This window comes from Aulonocara sp. 'chitande type north' Nkhata Bay, linkage group LG11 (genome assembly GCF_057382095.1).
Source record: "Aulonocara sp. 'chitande type north' Nkhata Bay isolate Kocher_YH1m ecotype deep benthic linkage group LG11, A_spYH_male_GT1.1, whole genome shotgun sequence".
Taxonomy (NCBI): Eukaryota; Metazoa; Chordata; class Actinopteri; order Cichliformes; family Cichlidae; genus Aulonocara; species Aulonocara sp. 'chitande type north' Nkhata Bay.
The window spans coordinates 17,998,202-18,020,632 of record NC_141354.1 but is presented as its reverse complement, the minus strand read 5'-3'; the positions used below and the strand labels follow the sequence as shown (position 1 = coordinate 18,020,632).

At 39.3% G+C, this 22,431-nt stretch overlaps 1 protein-coding gene across 1 annotated transcript in view; it reads right to left on the bottom strand.

The window, feature by feature from the left end:
* The window catches only part of LOC147318756 (F-actin-uncapping protein LRRC16A-like), a 72,760-nt gene that overhangs the window by 44,004 nt on the left and 6,325 nt on the right, over positions 1-22,431 (bottom strand). The window contains exon 3 of the mRNA XM_086310840.1: positions 3,222-3,272. Within this exon, the coding sequence (XP_086166966.1) occupies positions 3,222-3,272 (51 nt within the window). The remainder of the gene's footprint in view (positions 1-3,221; positions 3,273-22,431) is intronic.

Sequence of the window (22,431 nt, the reverse complement as noted above, 5' to 3'; positions counted from 1 at the left end):
CAGACTCCAGTAGCTGTTATTGTTATATAGGGAGGTTTGGTAAGTTTTAACAGGGTAGAAGGCTACCAACTGTAAGACACTAAATTAATCTTACACTAATTTTGATGCTCATTTGTTACTGCAAAGTGTTGTTTGCTACAATATGTATCCATAATGTAAAATAGGTCAATCAGTTTATTTATTTCAGCCTGTAAAAAGGTGTGGCTGTAATCTGAAAGGACTTAAATCAGTGTGGTGATGAAATCTGGGCTTCAGCCATTGGCGACGGCCAGCTCCATGCTGGGAGGTGTATGGAACCAAATGCCTGAGTAATTGCATCATTCACTCATTCGTTCACTGCCCGTCTGTCAGTCTAACGGGTCACACTGCACCTAAGTTTATCTGAAAGGTATTTATTATAACTGTTAATATTGAGGATGCTGCTGACCATTTGTATTTCAGGTTTTAATGAGATAATGGACACTGACTATGTTTTGTATATCAAAGGTATGCTCAGTGTGACCTTTTATTACATAAACTCCATTAGTTCTGACATCAAACAAAAGACAACCGAGCTGAAGAGCATACAGGTGAGGCTACAAAAATAAACAGAGACAAAAGGCAAGAAGGAAGATCTGAATGAATGTGTGTGTGAGCATGTGTGCATGCTTTTAGGAAGACACTGGCAGACAGCGAGGCCCTGGAGATTCTCAAGAGGAGCCAAAGCATCAATCGAAGCAGCGTGCACACACACAGAAAACCACTGACAAGCACATGAGAGAGCTAGAGGGGGATTTCAGCTATAACTAAGAGGAGAAATATACAGTCTAATGTTTAACTGAGGTTTTACTTTTATACACTAAAAACACTTCAACATTAAGGCCTCGGGCTGCTTTCAGGAAAACAATACGCATGAAATCCCCATCGTACAGTTTGTGCTCCTATAGGGTTTTAAAGCATTACCACTTTTTATGCATAACTATACAAGAATCCATGCATTTACCTTTTACCATAAAATAATACAAAATCATCTGTTGTATTATTTAAAAAAAAAAAAACAGCTTTCAACAGAAGGTGAGTACTGAGGATCCAGAGTGAGGAGAAGCTAAACTTTATTTAGGATTGATTGATCTTGGCTGTGAAACAGACTTTACATTAGAAAAGTACATTTAGGAGAAATATGGTAACAATCTTTTACTTTTTCTCTTTTTCTAGTTTTAATAACAGGCGCCAAGAAACCACCCATAACATTAGTGCATTAGTTGGCACTAGTGAATGAATAATACTAATACTACTACTATTAACAATAATAATAATAGAAATAAAGAATTTTTGATGCAAAAATTAGTCAATCACAAAATTAATCACAAAACTGTAATTTTTCCTTAAAAAAATAAATTAAAAAAAAATCTTCTGCCTGTCAGCTTAATGTAATATAAATTCATTTAAAATAAAGTCAATCCACTGAAGACAAGATACTAGTTATCCCATTGACCTTTGGCATTGTAGTGAGTGGGGGACGGAAACAGAGGTGTCAGCGTAAGAGAAACGGATGAACTAATGGATTATTGAAAAAGATTGGCAGGATAAGAGTGAGAAAAGAAATAGGGGAGGAAAGGTGATCTGTGGCTGTGATCTGGCTAACCAAAGAAAGATTGGTTTCACTACAAGAGAGAGAACTGTCTCTCAACAGAAGAAGTGTTTAAGCCAAGACAAGAAAAAAAAGGTGGAAAAAGATCCGAATGCAGGATGAGATATGGGGGCGGCTCTTTATAAAGCAGGTGTCTAATCCCTCTGGTCAAAAGACAGCAGACAGATAAAAAACAGATGCAGAACCAGCTAAATAAACAGACTTTAAACTTGTGGCTAGAAACTTTTCCAAAGTGGAAAATGATGTTATGTGAAAGAGTGAACTATGATGTTTTCTGTGTTCTGTCAATCAACCAACTGCACTGTCTCCAGGGCACCTTATTCACTGGAGAGCAGGAAGCTTTTTCTTTTAAAATAAGATGGTATGCAATATTGCGACTTGAGAGAAATACTGTTAAAGCTTTCCTGTCCTGTCAGGCGAGTCCAGATTTTGTAGGTGTTTTCTATATACAGTCACATCCCTGTTTGGGTTTATGACTCCAAGCTTTGGTTATGCATGTGGTCAGGCTAGAGGCTATTTTTGACAATGAGTCACTACTACTGCTGAAAACTGCTGACACTGAAAACGTGCTTAATCACTTTTTTTGTTTCATTAGCATTAGCAGCCGCAACAGCATGGATGGTACTGTATCCACCTTGTGGGTCTGTGTGTGTCATGTGTACTTGATGGCCAGAAAAGCCAGTAAACCCTTGGCCACTGGCTCACCCACTTCACACTCCTGTAATACATTCTGCTTATTTTTTTTCTTTATCAGAATATTACAGATGCAGGATTGGACAAAACTATTTTAAACAACTTTTATTGTGCAAAAACAGCAGCACAAGTCTGCTGTTAACCTTGATAATACATGTAGTGATGGTAACAGCAGTTTTGCATGAACATCTGTGTTGTGTTATTGCACTGCTGGTTTTTATGTGGTAGTGGTGACTGTGCTTGTAAAGATGATGAGGGATATTTCAGTGCTGGTGACAGTTACCATCTGCACTGCATTATCGCACCACTGTATAAAAGGATTTGCCAGCAAGCTTTAGAACTGCTTCAGGTACACAAACTTAAAAGTATCTATTTAAATCCAAAACTGCTCCCTGTATCACCAGTGAGAGCAAATGATGGCTGAAACAGAATTGCTAACTCTGCTGTAAGGAAATATCACACACTGCTGCCTGCAACAAGCATTACAACATTAATAATGAAGAGAAAACAGTGCTACTGTGTGTAATAAAAGAGTTGCAACACACTGATCATTATTCAGACAATAAGCAGCTTGTTGTTTTGGTTTTATGGTCATGAACCTTTTGGTTCAGTCTTCATATTCTGAAATTAACCAGAAAAATGTTAATATACATTTTTTTAAGTTTGTGTTTTTCTCTCGCAACAAACACGTAGTGAAAGAGGAGAATGAAGCCAGTTAGCAAGGAAAATCCCAGAAACCGTTTCCAGAAAACTTTCCAAGAAGTTCCAAAACTTCTGAAGTGATTTCAACAGTTTAATATGATTTATTTAAATGGAAAAAATGAACCCTAAAAGTACTTTTCTAACACAATCCTACACTCTTCATTTAGTAAAGAATACTATTCTCAACTGCTCTTACCTTGGCAGGAATGCGTGCCGTCAAGAGGTAGGCTCGGTAAGATGCGAGAGCCTAGGGGAGAACAGAGACAATAATGAGTATGTTGCTGTAAATATACACTGTGAACAACAAGAACCAGGAAATGGCAAAGATCACAAAGAGCTGCTCTGGTGACTCATCAGGATGAAAAGACTTGTGACTGTGAAGCATCTCTGTGAAAAGAGTGTAACAGAAAGATTCACTGACACTTGAAACGTAGAACTAATAACATTGAAACATTTGTTAAAGTCTCTTTATCAGCTCAGCTCACTAAAGATACACATGCACTGCTGCACTAACATTCTTTAGACATTACCCGGCAGAGCTTACGCACACATTAAATGGTCTTTAATCTGCCAGCTCTCTAATACAAAGTCCTTTTGAGGCCTGAATGCACCCATGTAAGAACAGTGGTGGTAATGGTCCAGTTAATCTGCAAGGAGCAAGTGGTATTCATGTATACAGTCTCCTGCAAGCTCTACTGAGGTAGCTCCCTTATTTAAACCAAAGCAGTAAGAAGATGTCTGTATATAAGAAAAGGCAACTTTCGCGTGATGTCCCACCTCGAGTCGCCCAACAATGCCCAGAATTCATGTTTAAAAGATGGTTTAGGCAGGCAAACTTTGTGTTTGTGTTGCTTCTCCCTGCTGAATAAACTGTCTTGATCATGTGTGTTTATGATGGAACACAGCGAGGGCAGAGCTTACTTATGTTGCTGGTCTGTGAAAGGCTCAACCAGGCACATCTCTAATGCCTGGTTGAGCAACACTTTCAAGCAGACAAGCAGCTTTGAAGGGTCATTTGGCTGAATTGTTTTGATGCCTCACAAGGAGTATAATGTGGTTTTGGAGATCTTCCTCGTAATATTAACAGTGGAAAGGATGCAATTTCAGTCAGGATTACTACAGTCAAAAAAAGCTATTTATCTGCAGTCATTTTGTGGGACCACCCCCACCTTAATTTGTATATACGTACAGATGTCAAAAGTATAACACCCAAAGAACAGACAAGCCCTAAAACAGGGTTGATGTGGGTTGCAAAGCGGCTTGCAGACATATTGCACCTGAAGGCAGGCTATCCGTCCATATCCATCTTCCACTAAACCAATTCAGGGAGGAAGTTGGATGTGTAAAGTGAACAAATTTTATCATACGGGCACCACAAACAGGAGAACAAAGGTTTCAACCTTTAAGAAGTAAAAAAAGATTAACATCAAAAAGACATAATGTAACATTTTAAAGACAAAGGCATGGATCATAACACTGCTTTTTCTCCTGCCAAAAAGTATCACAGCACAGCAAAGGTTGACCTTTAAAACTTCAGAGGGACACTGCCAGCCTTTTCAAAGAAAACACCCTGCTTGGTCAGCAAAGATACACACCAGGAAGAGATATTTGTTTTACACTAATCATTTATCGGCATATTACGTTCTTGATGAACTGTTAAATTGGCTAGCCTCTAAATTTTCATGATTTCTGCAGTTAGGCTCACACCGCATGGACTAAAATGCCTTAATAGCCAAAACCCCAAATCAACCTCTGGCCCCAGACCTTTGCTGAATGTCATTCCTGTGCTCTATTTACCCAAAATATGAAATCTAACATGCAGAGGGCCAAAAAAAAATACACAACAACAAAAAACATGTTCTCCATTAAATGTGTCTGACCAAGAGTCTGAAGTCCTAATATGCTCAGTTTACTTGAAAGAAAAAAGAAAAGAAAAAAAAAAGTATATTTGTTGTTGGTTACTCAACTTCCTTCTGTCAGAGCTGAAATAGCCCAAACTGTTTATCTGTGTCATACTTACAGTTTAAATAATTTTGGTAAAGCCAATCAGATTTTTAGGGAAAAACTGCCACAAATGCCACAAGTATTGAATTAACTCAAAAACATTCACAATCTTAACATGCAGGCTACAGAGAAAGACAGCTTAGATCAGCTAAGCTTGACACACTACAAACAAAAAGAAAATGGAGGTAGCAGAAAAAAAGAGAACAGAAGTTAGAGAAAACTGATCAGAAGGTTTAGAAGCAGAAAAGCAAAGTGAAAGAATACAAACAAAACAGGAGGAGAGATAACAGGTTTCGTGAAACAATGACTGATTTGAAGGTCAGGACAGGAAGAGAGAAAACACTGAAGCAAGTCTAGAGACTGTCAAAATCTTTTTTTATAGACGTGAAAAGAGAAACAGAGGGATGAAAGGCACGGTTTAAAGGAATGACAGTGGTTCCCAGGCCTCTGTGGCTCAGCTTCACTGGCAAGGCTTTCATGGTTTGAGGTGATGGAGACAGACAGGCCAGCCTGTATGGCCAAAGATAACCTCTTCTAAAGAGCACCAGTCACTGCTGCTACTCTCAAATCTCCTGTCATTGTCTCAGTATCATTTCTGCACTGTAGCACTCATTTAGATACAATGTGTCTGCAGGTGTACTAGTGATGGAATACATTTCATTTCTCCTTAAGGGGTAAATAAAGATACAAATTTTATTTAAAGATCACTTTAGTTTAATATCAACTGAGGAAAGTGTAGAGACTGTAACTGATGCAACTGAGATGGATATACATAATCCATAATTTGGGCAATAACTTTACAGTTTATATTGCAACGAGTTTGTCTAACCTTGGGAACTGTTAAAGGGGCTCTCCAGCTGCTTTACACAGTTGAGATTAGTCATCACCAGGGGCAGTATTCAACTAGTGGAAACTGCTCTAAAATGTCTTCTGTGGCTCTGGAGGGAGTTTCCAAAGTTAACAAAAATATATTCTTGTTGATGTCATTATAATTATTTTTTAGACCCAAATTAATGTCTAAAGCAGTTTCTCTCTGGGAGATTAGTATCCTGATTCTGATTAAAGGTCAACATATCTATATTTGATCATTATTTACTTTATCAATTTCTTGATTGAGTTACTGGAATAAAAGCTGTATTTTTTTTATCTCAATTCCTTATACAGTTATATTATTATGAGCAGCGTCTTTTTGCAAATGGTCATTACAAAGAACTCACTGACTGTGAGTAGAGTAGAGTAACCATGTGACTGAGGTTTCGTCTTACATGTCCGGTCTTTGTAAATTGTAAATTTAAAGAACTGTAAATAATCCAGTACTTAAATTAAATCAATTAAAGTAATGCAGGTCAGTCACATACTTTGAAAAGGATAAATTCAGCACCCCTTATAACAAATTCAAAGTGTTTCACAAACTTTAAGCTGCCACGGCCTCTTCAATTTTTCCTTTAGCTTTCCTTCCTGCCATCCTCCTCCTGTCAACGCATGATTGCCCCTCGGCACTCTCTCAGCGCACCACTCTCTCCATCTGCACTTTAAAGTGGACAAAGGCACAACGACCCATGACCCCCCCCCCTCTGCAATGTCCCCTCTACCTCTCTCTGTCTTTGCTATCTGTCTTAAGTGGATTTAAGCCTTGAGCCTTCCCATCAGCCAGTGATTTCACAGCGACCACCATCGTGCGTTCAGCTCTACTCAGCCAACCAGATGGCAGCAGCATTGAAGCATGTCTGCAAGACCAGAGAGAGCATCTGCTATTGCACACACCCTCTCTCTCTCTCACTGTAATACACATAGAGACACACTAGCATTCACACACATCCTGGTGGCTCACATGCAAGATAACTGCCACAAGCTCTAAAGCACCATTTGTCTTCTTGGCCTGAAATACATATCACCGGCAGACAGACACACATACGCACACATATACACAAACATCTGACACAGAGCTATAGATACAAATCATTTTTGCTTCGTGCACATGTAAAAAAAAAAACAAAAAACAAAAAAAAAAAATTTGCAGTTAAAGCACAAAGAAGTACAGGCCAAGAAGACCTCGAACCACTTTTAAAAGATTAGCAATAAATCAAGATCGGAAAAGTGTAAAACTGTGCGTGTGTGTGTGTGCGTGTGTGTGTGTGCGTGTGCGCGTGTGTGTTGTGTAGTCCATTCATACTTTTATCATTTGTAGATTATTTTTTGGCTGTCAAATTGTCAACACCCCCCTCCCGTCTCCCGCCCGCCAACCCATTTATCCACTCAAACACACTTTGCGTTGCTACGGCAACTGCTGCCCCATACTGCAAACACACATTTGTGAATACACTAATAGACGCACGCACATGAAAGCCGTACACTGCGGTGCCAAGTCTTGCCTGAGAATGTCAATGAGTTTTCTCACCCTTAAAACAACTCTCAGTCTGGCCTACAGTTAGCCTGAATCTCTGTAGGAACCGGAGCCACACAGAGCAGCGTTTCATCTGCGGCCATTCAGCTGTGGCAGCACTCAACCACAGGAAATCTTCCCCCCACCAAAAAATGCTTTATTCATCCATCATGTCTTGGGGTGCATTCACACTCAGTTGTAGCCATCAATCACACAGTGTCAAATGTATTCCTTTGGTTTGTTCTGGGTGAGAGAAATGTCCAGAATTAAAACTAAAAACAAAATAAAAAAAGCAACAACATTTGTGGCACTGTCAAAGATACTTATGTGTCCCAGAGCAGAGAAATCAACCCAGAGTGGCAGTGCCAAGAACTGAAGTGGTGACTTGCTCCAAGAGAGAGTCAATACACCTAAGAATAAGACCCCTAAGCTAAAAACAGAATGAGTCACTTCAGCTAATTCACCTCTTAAAATGTATTCACCCTTTTACACTTCAAAAGGGCCTAAAGATAAGAGCATGGCCACTTTGACTCACAGGTTGATCCACTGGTGGCGTATCTGATGTCCTGGTGTTGGTGTTGTTCCTGCATCATCATAATAATCTATCTATAGATATATAAAATGCTTTTGTTTATATAAACCTCTCTTCCGGAACAAATAGTAGGCATTTTAAAATGTTTTCCTTATCCAACAAATATACCACCAAGCTAGGTTTGTCCGTTAGCCACATTTTGGTTACTTGTGTTTAGCTTACTTCTTAGCTAATGCTAACTGAATACTCAGACAGTAGTCAACTGCAATGCTGATCCTGGATGAACATCATTATTATGAGGTTGTAGGAACAACACCAGTGTGGGGATAAGAGGTCATGTGAGTTCCTGTAGCCAGCAGTTGTCTGTTAGGGTTCACTTGTGCTAAATGGAGTCATGAAGTTAGACATTGTGTGCTGCCTCCTCTAGCATTTTCAGTGCAGCTATCTGCCAGATAATATGGCTTGCTGTATGGCTGGTTGTACTAACAGACCATCCAAGAAGTCTGCTCTCAGGCCTTAGTACTAATTAGCAGGTATTTATGTCCACGTAATAGACCCATAGAGCCTGTGGGTACAGCTTCTGATCAAGCATGCTGGTATTAGCTTGAAACTCTACCCTCCAAAGCCAAAATTAAGCCTATCATTTTTTCTCTTGGACAAATTATGACTCACCAGAAATTTTGGCAGCAGGGAGGTAAAGTGTTTAACTAATTGTTTCATTCATTTCATGCTGAAGCCAAAATATGTTCAGTCAGTGGATAGCGCACAGCCAGCACAACATCCCCTCAGTCCACTGCTGACACAGACTCTTTATTGCATAACTAATGCCAGACATGTCCTTCACTATGTCTAACATTAACGAGTCATGATGTTGGCTGCAAACTGTCAACACAGCACAATAAAAGAGTATTTTTTTAAGTCTATGCACCACAAAAAGTAAAGAGGGGAGAGAGACAGAGAGAAAGAGCAGCATTGAGACAGAGAGGGAGACTGTGGGTGAAGGCGAGCGAGGGCGGTGGTAGACCAAACCCAGTGAAATAACTTAATAGAGCTTAAGTGCTATTTTGCTGATAAGAAGCCATGATGTAAATACAATCACAGGAGAAGACATTTAATGAAGGGAAGTGTTGCAAAGCTGTTTTATCTCTGTCAAAACAAATGCTGCTGTGATGACCCTCTCAGCTGTTAGTACACTGAAATCCATCAGCTCTCCGTGGAGCCAATGCAGTGAATTTCTCTCATTCCCTCTCTTTTATTCCATAATCTCTTAATGTGCCCATACTTCTGTGGCCTCATTGTGCCTCACTGTATTTTAAATACTATGCACAAATGTGAGACTTGTATGCTCGTCTTTATGCCGTGGAATGTATGAATATTAAAAAAGAAAAAAATAATCGTGGCACAGAAAAACCCAAGAAGGAGAATGCTCAGGTTATTTTTCCTTCTTGTTCAGCCTTTATCTCAAACTGAATGCCATCATAAAGCAATATACAGAGGAAAAACTGTTGCAACCTGAAATTCATTGTTTTGGTACCTCCTCTCTTGTATGTACAGCACATATAATTGCTCATGCTACTGTCTGTGTGCACATATATATGTGGCGAGTATGTAAAGAGAAGGCATACCAATAGACTCAAACCACTGTCTGCTCATATCTTGGAGCGATCAGGGATGGTGTAATTCAGTGTAAGAGATGGGCTGATGATCACTGGCCCGGAGCAGCTATTATAAAAAGGAAAATACTACAATATAATCAGTAAGGCAGATACCTTCATGTGTGCCACGTCTACTTCATACATAATCCGAGCGGGTCGGGTCGCCAGGGTTTTTGGATTCATTGCGTCAATAGTATAGAAGTGGATTTAAATAGATCAGTGAATACTCAATAGCATGGTGCGCCACCCTTTTTATTTTTAATGAAAAAGACAATTATAATAATAATATAGTCATTTATTATTATAGTCGCTTATCCAACGCTCCTTGAATTGAATTTGTTTTTATTTACTGCCTTAAAAAAATTAACGCAATACTGTGGCTCATGGATCCAATATTATTACACTTGTGAGCCATAACAGAAGAGCCACCTGCCTAATATTATGTAGGTAAACATGGGCAAAGGACATCTGCCCTTTGGAATCTGGGACAGTGATGGTGGCAGAGGACCAAGTTTGGTCCTGTAATTTGAGGAATCGGGACTTGATGTATCAGACTTGTTCCTGTGCATCATTTGGATGTTCAATTAGATAAAAAATCTGGAAAGTTTGAAGCCTAAGCCTTTCGCTCTATAGTGCTTCCTTCAACCATGACAATTTCTTGATTGATTCTTTCTCTATTATGGTTTGTTCAGTCTGTCTGCATTTTTGTAACGTGACTTTAATGTAAGGTCATTACAGCACTAAAATACTAAAACTGTGCTGCGATAGCAGCTGGTTGGTTGTCAGCTGGCTTATAAAATTAAAATTAAATTTAACAAAGAAAAAAAATTCTCATTTTACACTTATTTGCAAAGTTTTTGTTTCAGAGACTGTCCTGAAATGTAATCCCACATGGATCAAATTTTTTAGGTCTGAAAGACAAAACTGGGATAACACTAATTACAGATCACTGTCAAGGAGCCATTCTTAAGGAAGGGAAACAAGGAGAAGAGGTGCAGGTATACCAAATTACAAAAAAAACTGGACTGAAAGATAAGTGGCAACAAGACTGATGGAGTGATGAACCCAAAATTTAAATTTTTGGTTAAAATTAGCTGTTAGTATGTACAAGAGGAGGTCAGGAGAGAGGTATAACAACTAGTGTCTACAGCCATTGTGGAAATTCTGTCATGGCTTGGGGCTGCACTTCAGCCTGCAGTGTTGGGGAACTTGTCAAAAATTTGATGGCATTAGGAACTCATTAGAGTACCTTTAGACTTTGATCAAGAATGCAATACCATTTGGAAAGTGTCTGATTGGCATGGTTTCATTCGTCAGCATGACAATGATCTCAAACACACTGCCACTCAGTGGAACACCATAAGCATTAACATAACCATTGACCTCCCTAAAGCTTGGAACTTAACATTATGGAAGCAGAATGGAAGAAAAGGCAGCCAATACTCAATGAAGAACTTTGAATGTCCCTATAAAAGCCTGGAGAACTATTCCTGAAGACGAGTTACAGAAAGGTTGTCTAAGAGAGCTCATGTCGTGTTAAAGTATAAAAGTTGCTAAACTAAATGTTGACTTTCAACCTGCTTTTGCCTTAAACACTGTATTTATATGTTTGTTTGCACATTTTGATAAATCCCTTCACTTATATATTTTAAAGCATCCACAAAGCAAACAGATAATTTTCGTCAGCAGAGGAAACGCGCTCTTCTGTGTTCCTGCCATATGCCTGCAGTGGGAAAAGCCTCTGGTGCCAAAGATAACCCCTTATCTCCACTGATAGAGTAGGAAGACTCAGTCGGACTAACACAGAAGTAATCACCGGTGGGATTTGCGTAGAGGTCGAGTTGAACCTAAATTGGCTCCAGAAAAGGCTCCCCTAACCATTCTATATTCAGGCAGAGAAATCATTTATTTTACATTGATTCTCCACAGCTAAGATAAGCTGCTGACGGTGCAGCTGAGGTCTGCTCCTCTAACGTCTGCAGACTCACGCTATGCCAAAACCACAGCACAACGCCAGTATGTAGTACCTTTTCCTAGTACAGCATTGGTTATAAAATAGGTGACATGATTATGTACAGTTTGGTCTTCTGTCTGCAACCCCAGTTGAGAAAAATAACACTGCCTGTGTACATCTAAATAAACCTTAGAACTGCTGTAATTTTGCAAAAGGTAGCAGCAGCCAGATAAGCAAAGACATCAGTATCTTTATGCTCACTTATATAATTTAGGGAAGCATGCCAAACACTGCACAATAATAATGGAGACAGCTCAAATGGCTAATAATGCACCGTGTTCCGATTATGAATGAAACCATCCTGCAGTGCATATCCCTCCCACACTACACCAGCAGCCATGAAGAGAACTGAACGAGAGACATCAATTTTCTTTTATCACTGCCTGTTCATCATTCTGCGTTTTACTGCTGGAGAGATGAGCGCAGTGAGGAACAAAGGTGGCTGACAGTGCTACTTCCCTGAACAGATTTGATTGGCTGGTCTCGTCAGACCACAGCTGCAATGAGCCGAGGCATCAATAACTGTGGAGTCTGATTATGTTACATTTCAAGCTTTATTCTATTTTCAGTGTTACTGCTGATTTTTTTTTCTTTTAGTCAGACAAGAAGCTGTCAGCATATATGCACAAGGTCTTAAATAATGAATAGAAGACCATGTAAGCTTGAGCAATGGAAATGTATCACAGCACACATCACAGCAAAAAAGAAAATCCATGCAGCAGTTGACATATTAGTCTCCAGACTAAACCCAAAAAAGCATTTTTGCATATTGAATCAGGCACCATAGATCACTTCTGTGTGCAGCTTCTGTCCCTAACAAGTTTAAAATGCTGCTAACCTGCTAACACAACATATCTGAGACTGATCAAGCACTCAAAGGGCCAGGCACAGGGATTAAATGACTATGCTTTCAGATTAGGATTATACTCTAATTTCCAGGTCCAGGATATGTATCATGGTTTTATAGCTTAACACATGGGAATAACACGGGTCACCCCTTAGAGCAGTGCCACAGCCTGCACACCATCCTCTATGAGCTGTGTCCGTGTTTAGGTTACAGAGATAAGGAGGAACCACAGGGGCTCATTCATTCATCAGCATGCCAGCCAGACACAATGAGGAGGTTGGGTGTGTGTGTGTGTGTGTGTGTGTAGCTATTTGATTGTGAGCAAATCGGATATCACTGTAGACCACTGAGATTAAAGAGTGAGACAGTGAATCACATGAAAAAAAAGAGAGAGCAGAGGAGGTGAGAGTGCCATTTTTACAACCAAGGTAACAAAAAAAAATCAGAGTGGAAACCCTCTAACAGGAATACAGTAAGGACCGACACAGACAAAGGCAGAGCAATCAAAGGGAGGAGGGAGGGGGGTTGGCATTACCCGTGGTTTCCCTCTGGGGCGACAAGATAACATCAGCTGGTAGTAATAACACACGCAAACTCAGCGCTGGGCACTAGGCTTAAGCTGTATCACAGTATTAGGGGATACCAGGTTAGAAATCCAGACAGCATCAGTAAATATATTACACAAAAAAAAGGAAGAAAGAAAAACAGATGTGGCTCTTTCTATGAAACCATTAAACAGGTGATGTATTGAGGTCACATATTGCTGTGCACTGCACGAAAACATCAGAAGGAAGTGTATACCAGCGAAATATGGCAACTGCAAGCATTAAACAAAGTCTTAATAGTGTTACTGTCATTCACAAAGGTCAGCCAACCAACTGAGTGTTTGTTATTGATTGAGCCAGTGCATAAAATATGTGGTTCAATCGGTCTGTGGGTTACTCTTGCTTGTACTTCTGCTGGTCCATCAGCCAGCGGCACAGGAGAGCGAACTTCTAACATCCACAGAGCTGAAGTGAAACTGAGTGTTAAACAATGAAGTGTCCACTGCAGTCACAGCCTGTAATTTTCATATTGTACATTTATTGATTTTTTTCATGCTTCTTCCATTTCTTGTGAACTCTGCTGTTGTTCACTTCCCTTTTCCAGCCCACTTGCCAACCAATCAGCATCCGACCGGCATCATCTGCATTCAGCGAAATGTAGTTGGGATTCTGGAGGAATGTACTGGACCAACATTTGCGGTGGTCCAGTACATCTGTTCACTGACCAAATATAAACACATAGGCAGGCAGACACATTTGAGGGACCATAAAATGCGATTAAGAAGGCACCACTAATGTGTGAGGGTCGAGTACTCCAAAGGTCAAAGACTGGAGGATCATTCCTAGCCAATAATTTCCTAACTGAAAAAGTATCTAGTGGCTTTAATCATGCCTTACAAATTATACTAATCAGCTAATCTAAAATTAACAAAAACACTCATTATGCCCAACATTAGCAATGCTAGCTGTTACCAGCAGCCTTCTATGCAAGTCCTTATAGTGGTAGGTGACTACCAGTGAGGGCAGCAAAGATTTATTGTTTCATATACAAATCCCTCACATCCATAGCTACCATTACCATGACAGCAACAGTACCTTAATGGGACCGTCCCTTTAAAGAAAAATGGAAATTGGTCATAGCTAAGACGGGACAGTACTATAACGGCCATAAGCAGGACTTCCAATTTTAGATCTTTTAGACATTTTGTGAAATATGCTTTTCTGTTTTATAGGAACACAACAAAAAAACAAAAAAACAAAACGAAACAAAACATATTTTTAACATTCATGAAAACAGCCAACAGCTAATGAGCTTAGTTTAGCATAAAGACTTGAGAAAGGTGACACAACTAGCCTGACGCTGTTCAATGGTAATACAATCTGTTTATCAGCACCTTGAAAGCTCATTAATTATACAGCTTGTTCTCGATTCCCATCTTCGTCCTGCGGTAATTGGCTTCCAACTCCGGAATACACTGGGAGTTGAGCATTAACACAAACGGATACATGTGACTTCATACAAGGACCAAAAATCACTGAATAAAAGGGGTGCAATTGTCTCCTATATGAGATTCAAGCCCACCATTAATTCATTAAGTAATGATCGTTGGAACTGCATTTAGTCTATAGCAGGCCACAATAAAAATAATAATGCAACCTGAACTGCAATGAGATTATAAAAACCAACCATGCAGCAAAAGCTTTCAGAAGTCACTGCAGTCATTTTGCATGTGTGAAAATGTCTGTGACACAGCAAAGTGTCCAATATGATGTGCCCGTTTGGGGTTTCCATCCTGTTTTGACTTGAGTTGTTGGTTTAAGCCTCGACATAGGGCTGGGCAATATGGCCTAAAATCCATATCGCGATATAATCTGAAGCATGTGCGGTAACGATATATATTGCAATATATTCTTTTCTTCTGTATAACGTATTTTCCACACTATAAGGCACACTTAAAATCCTTTAATTTTCTCAAAAATCGGGTGTGCCTTATGTATGAATTCTGGTTGTGCTTACTGACCTCAAACCGATTTTGGCGTGCAGAAATCTGTTAAAAAATGTTTTGATGGATTGTCAGGGCATTACCGCTGCCGTAGTGAGGAGCTTCACGGAGTAATCTGGGTCCAAAACTCCGTCCCAAAGTCTTTGGGACCCAAAGTCAAATGAACACTGAGAGTTAAAAATGGTCTAAATTCTTTCATCTTTAATAAAATCATCAGCTTTGCTGCTTTAGCAGGTGTAACAATTAAGTTTAACATCCATGCATCCCTGAAAACAGAATTTATTAAATTTAACGGAGTTAGAAGTTAACAGGAAGTTAGCTCGCTAGTTTCCACCTAAACATGACATACCATGTTCTGACTGAGAGATTTTTGAAACTAATTAAAACGTACAGCTCTGCTATCACTTCCAACATAAATGAAGACAGAAAACTAAACAGCAGTGACGTTTGTAGGGTTACTGAAGTTCGACTACCTGGTATATAATGTTGTGCTACGTGATTGCTAGCGACACAGCTATGTTAGCATAACATTAGCACAGTGAAGCTGGAGAACGAACGCTAACTTTTTTCCACTCGATAAAAGTTAACGTGAGGGATTCTGGTGGTCAGGGACAAATGCAATCACGTAGCAGGATGCTATACACGGGCCAAACTTCAGTCAGGAGAACAACTGAGATTATTCATCCACAATACGAGGTTAGTTATTAATATACTGCAACAACTTGGGAATAGAACAGCTGCGAGAGAATTCAACATTAATGAATCAATGTTACGGAAGTGGAGGAAGCGCAGTTTTTGGCTTTCCCCATGTTTCAAAAGTGCTTCATCTCTTTGCTATGACTGTCGCCCGGCATAATTTGCAGATGACAGTGGTCGTAGCCGCTGCGATGCTTTCGACCAAAACAGGCGCTTGATGACATCATCAATATGCGCTATCGCGATAGAGCCGTATTGTCAAAATCTCTATCGTTGGCCAAATTTATATCGTTTCTATCGTATATCGTTTATATCACCCACCTCTACCTCAACATCTAAATTTCAAGCCTAAAATATGGATTCATACAGGCAAAAAACATGAATTAGGTCAGTCTGGGAGTAAAACAATAAGAGGATTGTCTTTACTTGATCGCTGGGTTCATTTTTTCGACACAAAACCTTACATTGATTAGCCTTCATTGTTTTGTGGCTGTTTACTATGACATGGTGTACAAATGTCATTGTTGTCCAATCAATGCTGACTGCTGCTGTGACCTACAAACCTCATTCAATTACACCCAATAAAAACCAGCTGATGCTGTCCATACTAGGCCACTGCAGATCAACACCAAACCACAGACAAGAGCAATGAACCACATTATGAAGATTTTGAAGAAAAAAAAAGACAGGACTATTAAAGGTGAGGTTGAAATCAGACATACTGGAAGTCAATAGTGTGAAATTATATGACCCAAACCTATCAAATCAGCGACCTTAGGCAGGGTCAATTATATTACTCAGACACTCTGAGTGACAATGCCCATGACCTATGAGGTAATAAAGATGAATGACTGTGGGCGGGACTTGCATTGAGCCACGCTACGTGACAGGTTAATGTCTCTCCAGGGAGGTTTTGTAGGGCATAATGGGCTCGATAATGCTGTAACACAATCACTATTCAGCTTGGTGGTGGGTAATACAACACAGAGTGACATACACTGAGTCACTAAAGCATGACAGGAAAGAAACTGTAAACTTCTTACTTATTCATGGAAAAGGCAGTATGGTGATTCTGGTAATACTTTCTCACACATACACATACACCTACTGGTGTCATATAGCCTGCTTTTCCATGTGATGTTAGTGTTAGTAAATACAATATACCCCTGTGGGATAATGTTTTGGGTACTAACATGAAGTTTAGCACTTTTTTTAAACAACCCCAACAACAAATGTTAGCCACACTTCTTCTTTAGCTTTTTTTTGGAGTTTTTCCCCCCACCTACATACACATATACATACATATATATATGAAGCGATGCTGAAGTGTACTCCAGAGACTATGTTTGTTAATGTGGAGCTTTATTGATGTACTTTGTGAGCATTTATTTATCTTGTAATATCAAAGTCAATTATACAAAAGTGACCATGTTAATGCTTTGTCTTTCTACAATTTGCTCTGCACTCAGTAGATGAAAGACTGTCTGTGTCTTTGATCGCTATATCACAACACAGTTAGACCCACCATACTATTACCCACACTCTCTCTCATGCACACACACACACACACACACACACACACACACACACACTCACACACACACACACACACACACACACACACACACACCGAGAGAGAGAGAGAGAACCAACTCCATGCGACTCCTAATTAACCCTGCTCATTCAGCTAAATCTGGTCCAGTACTTTACAGAAACCAAACTGCTTGGAAAGAGGTTGGTGAATAAAAAGCTTTCTGATAGCATGGTGTGGATGCATGATGTGCTAAAATTAGACTTCCTGACAAAACAAAACTAGATCCTGCATTCAGTCGAGACTTTTCTGATTGACTTAAATGAATAATTTGATTACGTTTTGCTGTGTATCCTTGACCACACTGTTAGGGAGATGAACCTGAAACTTTACATTGCCTAAAGCCGTGTTTGTGTTTGGAAAAATAAAAGAAGGCAGCTAAAAAAAACAAAAAACAAACATAAAAATTCTAAGTACTGGACAAATATTAGTCTTCAGAGTTCTTGACTTGGACAAGTGACCAGCCAGACCAATATGTTTAATTACAAACCAGTCCATTTCATGAACGTGCAACAGCAAGACAGGAAAATAGTTGCTAGCACACACTTGCACTCACAGCCACATGCTATCATGCTGTTAGAGTTAAAGCTCAGCAATGTCCTGAAGTAAAAGGGGGGCCAGCATAACATTTAATGACAAACCTAATCAGACATTTAAATCACCCTCAGTTGGCTGAACGTTGACATTTTAATGACACTAACAACGGCAAAATAGCTGAAGCTAAAGCTAGCCGGAGCTCATAAGCAACAGCAAGCTAGCCTTGGTATGAGCAAAGGATCAAAACTGTTCAAGGAAAATGAAGGAAACAACTGAAAAAGAGAAAAAAGCAACGCTGTTTACAGCAACTCAGTTTCAGTTTCATCAATTATCTGTATGTTTTTCCAGCAGCCAGTAGTTATTTGAAATAAAGTTATTTCATTGAGAGTTGATCCTATAACTTACTACAGTTTAGAGAGAAAACTAAAATGTAACAATTAAGAATATTGCCTGTTTAATGCATAGGTTACTCAAAAAACATAATTTTAAAACAATCACTTTTTGGTATGGACCATGTATGTCTCTTGCTTTTAGCCCATGTACTAGCCAAGAGCAGTAATAGTAGATTAAATACTACAATGTATTATAGTAACTTCAGAGTATACTCAGCAGGGAAGCTGTGACCTGTTTGACACATTTTTTCGGCCTGGTTAACTGCAAATGTCATCCTAATTATGTGAATAATCAGCACATCCTAATGAGATAAAAACACAGAGGTACTTGAAGGAGCATTAAGCAATTAATACACACAGCCATGATGGGCTTCACATCATTAAAACGGTTTGAACTCGAGTTAAAGGGGGGAAGGCGAGAAAAAAAAAAGTAATCGTTTGCACACAGCCATGCAAAGTTCCAAAATGATTCCCAACCACAGGAATGATAACCAAACTAAAAATAGATGTATTTGGACAGGAAAGATCCTGTAAGATCACTGTGGTTTTTGTCAGACTGCTTTAACCACACACCCCAAACTCCCACTCCAGTTCCCAGTGAGAACATCCCACTGTCACGATTCACGAAGCTGCCGGATATCACAAAATTATTGCTCAGTGACCAATGGCAGCCCTGAACACATGTAACACTGTGACACAATAGAGATGATGGGCTCTCCCTTTGAACTGTGCATCTTTAAAAACTAGTTCACTAATTCACAAAGCAGTCAATGTCATGGCGACACCTAAAATGCAATAATAACTTTAGATTATGACATTTTTAAACACTTCTTAATAGGAAGTAGACACACTATGAAAAAATAATAATAAAACACTCATAAAAAAAGAGAATTTAACATAGGAGGGTACTTTTTCTGTCAAAGAAAGACCAGAGGACTCCTGGTTCCCACATGGGAACATTACAGGTGATCATCTGGGAGTAGACAACTGGGTCACTTCCATTTTCACAATTCCTCTAAAGACAGGCCTCGAGGTTAAAGAAAAGAGAACAGTGACAGGTTGGACAAGATTTGAAGCTTTGGTCTTTGCTATGATGGTTTTTCTCCACTGATTATTCTCCATGCACTCTGCCCTGTACACTACATTTCAATACACATTTTACTCTTCCCCTCTCCCTTCGCTTCTACTCCAGGGTGTGTTTGATGGACTGATGTTATTATCTGTATCCCCTTCATCCCCGTCTTCAAAGCAGGGAGCTGGCTGTATGTATCAAGCTTTCGTGCGCTTAACAGATGCCTCAGGCACACTCCCAGCCTCGCTCAGGCTGGGAGTGTGTGTATATAATAGACAGCCTAATTGATAGTGGAAATAACAATACTGCTCCCTTGATTATCTGTACACGCCACAGTGGAGAGAGAGGTGCCGCATGTTCTAAAGCAAATTAAGTTTAGGAGTTTATGTGGCATCTGTAGTCAGGTAAAAGAAATGTATCAAACAAAACATCAGCCGGATGGCTTCTGAAGATACTACGCTACTGATGTAGGTATCATTTCAAAGAAGAGATTGCATTAACTGCAATAAACACGCACAGTGCTCATTGTACAGTATATTCATTTTATTACATTTAAAATTTTCCACTCATTATGTAGCCGATGAGGGTGCCTGTTTGATATAACCAAAAAGGTTATTAGTCTGTGTTTCTGTACATAACAACAAAACTTACCAATCTGCAGATCATTTAACCCACTGAAAATTACAAATAATACAGAGACAGTATTTCAAATATCAAAACAATAATGTGTATTTTTAAATATAAAGATCCTCATTTTAAACTTTATTTCTTAAAAAAAAAAAATTAAAAAAAGAAGTGATGATTCTTTTTAAAAAGGAAATAAAACTAGGGTTAGGCTGGTGTTAGCTCTTTGCTGATCTATCGGCTTCAGCATTTATAATGGCCGATAAGTGAAAATGTTGACATTGCATGGTTTGTTCACAAGGGACTCTCTGCAACTTCCTTCATGGCAACCTGCTTAGAAAGCCACAAACATGACAACCAGCTGATACAAGCAGAGTCTGGCAAACCGAGAGAAGTAAATAAATGACCACAAAAAACAAACGTTAAGGAAACCTGTTTATGTTTTGCATTTCTCAAGGAAAAAATATTCCATGACACATTCGAATATCAGATTTGTAAATCAACAAATCAGGACAGGTATCTGTCTAAAAACAAAACAACAACAAAAAATCCTATATAGGTCGGAGTTTATTTGTAATGTTACAGGGCTAAGGTTCAGTATTTCAAAAGTAAAGGAAGGGAGTGTTTACTCCTCTTTGAATGAGTACACGAGCAAACAACTGAACAAGAGCACTGTGAGACTGCATCTCCACCAAGGCTAAACATTCCTTCCATACCGTGCATGAATTACGTCCTTGGACATCTTGGTCTGGACTTTCTAAGGAAGAAGATAATGTGCGACATGCATATGATGTGAAAGATCCACTGTCCCTTAAACCACAATGGCAATCCATGCTTCCAAAATTACCTAAATTCAGATACAGGTCTAGATCAACTTCTAAAGTTCACAATTTCAAAGTTTAGCCAAGCTCCACCTCTAGATAGCTTTTCCATGCATCCATATGTTTTTGAGTAATACTTGCAAAGAACAGATAAACTGTTGTGAAAATAGATATATGGTACTTTTTAAGTAAAAGAGAAGCCAACAGCAAAACTGCAAGGTGTCACGTAAAAATCACAAAAACGTCCTAGAGTCTGCTGTCCACCAAGATTAGAGTAAACAACCACAGAAAGAAAGGAGAGCTGCTTGCCATGATTTGAACACCTAACAAAGTTGGGAGGAGGAGAACACTGATGTAGGTTCTACTCAGCGTCAGTAAGAACACATTACTCATCAAGGTTACTTGAACAGAATCATACTTTCCATTTACTGCATAATCAAATCCTAACAAAGTTAATTTTTCCAACTGTACTAAACCGCAATAGTATTAAACTGACTTAAGTTTGTATTGATGGCTAATCTGTTCTATAATAATTCAAGCTGTAAGGACTCGAAAACTTTACACCTCTTTTAGACCTTAAACACTGAACAGCAGATGCTACACTTCCATAATATACTAGCTATACCCTCCATTTAAACTAGCTGAACCCCTTTTTCTTCATCCTGTTTCTACTTCCTGTTTGTACTTTTCCAAAATACTTGAAGCTCATATTTGATAGTAACATTTAATCTCCAGGCAATCTATAAATAGATTGTTCTTTCATCATGCCAAACTCTAGATAACACTCACAGGTTACACTTCGTGACATGTTTATTTTCCCTCTGAGCCACTTCCTCCATAATCAGTCTGTCAGACTCTGCTTTTCTGCAGAGCAACAAACAGCGCTGTACTTGTTCTGTTCAGTCGAGCAGAGCGCCGATACGACGTCACGCTCCGCGTCTGGAAGAAATACTAGAGCCACTCCACTGGAATTCCTCACTTCCCAGTACTGACTCCCACTTCTTTCTTTTGTTTAGTGCGTATGTGCGTATGAGCACTACTATAGCCTCTGTGTCCAGCTCCTACATAGCGACATTGTTGTCATAGCCACGTAAAGTTAGCTGCAGGTCGAGCACTAGAATGGACTAAATTACATTTGAGTATTAATGAAAAGTTTTAAAAAGAGAAAAACCAATAGAATAGAATGAGATAAACTGAAAAACATACTATACAAATAGAACAAAATACTTTGTTACAGGAAAATTGCGATTGGTGGACATCAAGGAGACAGGGTGATAGTTACAATTGTGTATGTTGTGTGTCTGTCTGCACGTGTATGGTCCTCTGCAGAGACCATGTTGTATTAATAGATTACATGATTCCTGTGGACGCTAACAGTGGACTGTCAAGAGCACATTTTTACCCATTTTAGGCAGACCAGTGTGTGAACAATTCTCAAGGTTCTTAAAGTGAAAGAGCCAAGTTCCCAGGAGGTGCATCCCTCTGTATTCATCTTATTATTCTTATACAAGAGGCTACTTTACTTCTGCAATAAATCTCTTCTCCATAAGACCTGTTGCCACTGATTTTCAATCAAGTTTTTGTGTAATATGGCATACCTCAGCTTTTTCTCCCAGTTTCCCTTCCTTAAAAGTTTCAAGCGACTGTCGAGCTTTTTGACAGTCAACCTTCCACTGACACCATTTCTGAT